The following is a 2,882-nucleotide window of genomic DNA, read 5'->3' as shown; positions in this document are numbered from 1 at the left end:
TCCTAAGTGCAAAATTTTCCTTGGTGATTTAAATGCAACTTAGTTTATGCTGGCTATGATTGTTAAGTAGAAATGGTTGTTTCCTAATTTTATATGACCATGAATTGTATGCAAAAACAGCTTCCAACTGAACTTACATCATTCAAACCTGTCTTTTTACACTATTTGGTTGTTCCATATGATTTTAGTATACTGAGAGAAAGTACTCTGGTAAAGTTAGAATAAAAGTGTAAGTATACTTACTCCCAAAATTCCATGACTGGAGAAGTAGCATTTTGCAGAGACTGGTGAGTGCAGTTACTCATGTTAAGTTTTTGAAATTCCACACAATGTTCTACAAAAGAACCAAAAACCAGATTGCTGTGACATTTATTTTAAACTTTGAAGTTGCTTAGAATATGGCTGCAAGGTTCTGTCATATGCTTTGATAATTAATTCACAATGGTCCTTCTCAAAAAGATGTTCACCAAGGTTTTTTGTTTGTTAGCACTGTTTAAATTGAAAGAGCTGACCCAGTTTCTGAGGCAGAAGAAATAAACTTTGAGTTGCTCTGATTGCTAGGGAGTTAAAACATGCATGGCTTCAGTCAGCTGACTGCGGTTCAGTTCCCATTGACTAGAGGTGGCTTGGGAATCACTTTCTATCAGCAGAAGCTTAACAATGGTCTTAATATGGCAACGGGAAAAGCTACCATTTGGCACACATCTCTGGCATTAGAGAAATGGTGGAAACAGATCAAAGTGGTTGTCCATTGTTAAGTTGACACATATTAGTTGGACAGTGTTCAACACTGGCTAAGCTTTCCTGCTCAGATGCCAAAAATGACACTGAATCCCTATCATTTCTGATGGGCCTGGTGCAAGATTTGTAATTTACCTCCAAATATCCATAGATCTGAACAATGAACATAAGAACACAGCAACTGCAGTTTGGACTTAAATTATGGGGATACAGATACAAAGTATACCAAAGCAAAATACATATAATTTAAGACAGTCTGATCTCTTTCCAGTTCAATGGAATGACTCGGGATCAGACAAAAAGATCACTTATTTTAACATATTTTATACCACATTAAACTCTATAGGATAATAAATTATTACATGCTGTCTTCCATGAGGATTCCTCCACGATTCCATTCCTACTGTAATCCTAGACACACCTACAAATGTCAAGGAACCCTTCAAAATGGCATTCTGTTAGGTACAAAGAGCAACTGGCATGGCATAGTTCCCCCCATCTACTCCTGCCATGCACAAACAGAAGCACTTTGTGTACCCAGAGCACTAAGCCTATCTGGATCCCAGCCCTTCTGTTTTCACAGGCTATTTATTACTTTTGCCTATACAGTTATACAGAGTTTTCATAAATAAGCATATGGTCAGAACAACACTGCAATATTACATCACAACTGGTATATAACATTACATTTTAGTTTAGATTCTTTACTGAAATTTCTGAAAGAACATAAGCTGCATTAAACTTCTTTAAACTACACTAAATTAATGTGGGGTGCCAGTTTGTTAAATATATACATTCTCTGACACTACTACTAATAAACAACTACAGATCATGATGAATAATCAGTTTTCAAACCGACATGCTTCAAAACTTAGACGGAGGATTTGGAAAGACAAAGGCAAATTTGATTTTGATGTGTTTATCCTAGTAATTATCTTCCCTCTAAAACGTGTGTAATTTCAAAAGAACCAGATTCCCTTAAAAGCCAACAGCAACCTGGACCAAGGTAAAAATAATTATATCATACATTTTACAACCCTAATCTCTTTCCAGCATAATATAATCTATTCCATTTTATCCCACACCTCTTCCACTGAGCAGCTTAGAGTAGCACGCACAGTTTTCTCCATATCCACTACCACCCTAAATGGTAAGGTAACTGGTCCCACAGCTGCATTTACACATAAGATAAACTACATTCTAGGACATCAGATTATGAGGGGAGCCTAAATACAAAAAAATGCTGAATTTCGGTGTTGGGATAATACATATTTTTGGTAATACTATGGGGTCTCTTAACCTTGACATAGTTTAGGCCCTCACCATGCCTTAATATGGACCTGACTGGTCCAAAGTCACTCAGTGATTTTCATGGGAATTTGAACTCAGTTACATCCAATCCCAATTCATTACTCTAGCCATTACACAACAATGACACTCTATAAAGCCAATTTTCCACTCTTTTTTGTCTTTTTTCCCCATTTGAAAGTCATCTGTTCTTAACATCCCAAATCTTCTGTTGTCTTCATTTGGCCCAGCTTCAAACTACTAATTGGCACAAACTACTTTACTAATAAATACAGTAATTAAATGAGGGGTTTTTTTAAAAAAAACCTAGAGCCTTTTTAAAGGGTTCCAAGAAAAATACATGAAATATTATTTGAAATCAACATTAATTATTTCAAGTGAGCTGTGACACAAATTTCAATTCAAGTCTATTAACTTCCGCCATCATGCAGTTTGATCTCATAAGCATTACACTACTGTTCTTGCTTGAGCACATTCAAACAGGTAAATAAATATCTTCACAGTGCCCATACCTGTGTTCCATTCATGCCCACAAGTAGCCCAAGGAAGCTCTGAGGTAAAGCAGTTAAACAGATAAAAGATAGCCCATGCTAAAATAATGATGTAGTAAACATTCAAATGTGCTTCAATAACCTGGGTAGCATATCCAATACCTGTAAAGAACAAAGATATAGACTCAATTAGATATTAAATTTAAAACACACACACAAAAGCTAGTTGTTTGTTCAAATTCTAACATTCTCAAATCTTTCTTGTTCTAGCACATTAAGCTGAGCTACATCTTTCTAAGTCCATTGAAGTCAGTGGAAGTGGTGTGACTTTATTCAGGAATG

The 2,882-nt window shown here is 35.8% G+C and overlaps 1 protein-coding gene across 1 annotated transcript in view; it reads right to left on the bottom strand.

The window, feature by feature from the left end:
• Positions 1 to 239: 239 nt before the first annotated feature.
• Positions 240 to 2,882, bottom strand: part of LOC107124223 (sodium- and chloride-dependent GABA transporter 3-like) — a 12,077-nt gene continuing 9,434 nt past the window's right edge. Inside the window, exons 4-5 of the mRNA XM_015427630.1 lie at positions 2,562 to 2,702; positions 240 to 334 (exon numbers count right to left, since the gene is read on the bottom strand). Coding sequence (XP_015283116.1) covers positions 240 to 334; positions 2,562 to 2,702 — 236 coding nt within the window. The remainder of the gene's footprint in view (positions 335 to 2,561; positions 2,703 to 2,882) is intronic.

Source organism: Gekko japonicus, unplaced genomic scaffold (genome assembly GCF_001447785.1).
Source record: "Gekko japonicus isolate JY-2015 unplaced genomic scaffold, Gekko_japonicus_V1.1 scaffold354, whole genome shotgun sequence".
NCBI lineage: Eukaryota > Metazoa > Chordata > Lepidosauria > Squamata > Gekkonidae > Gekko > Gekko japonicus.
Note: the sequence above shows the minus strand (reverse complement) of the source record. Positions and strands in the feature narration are given on the sequence as shown.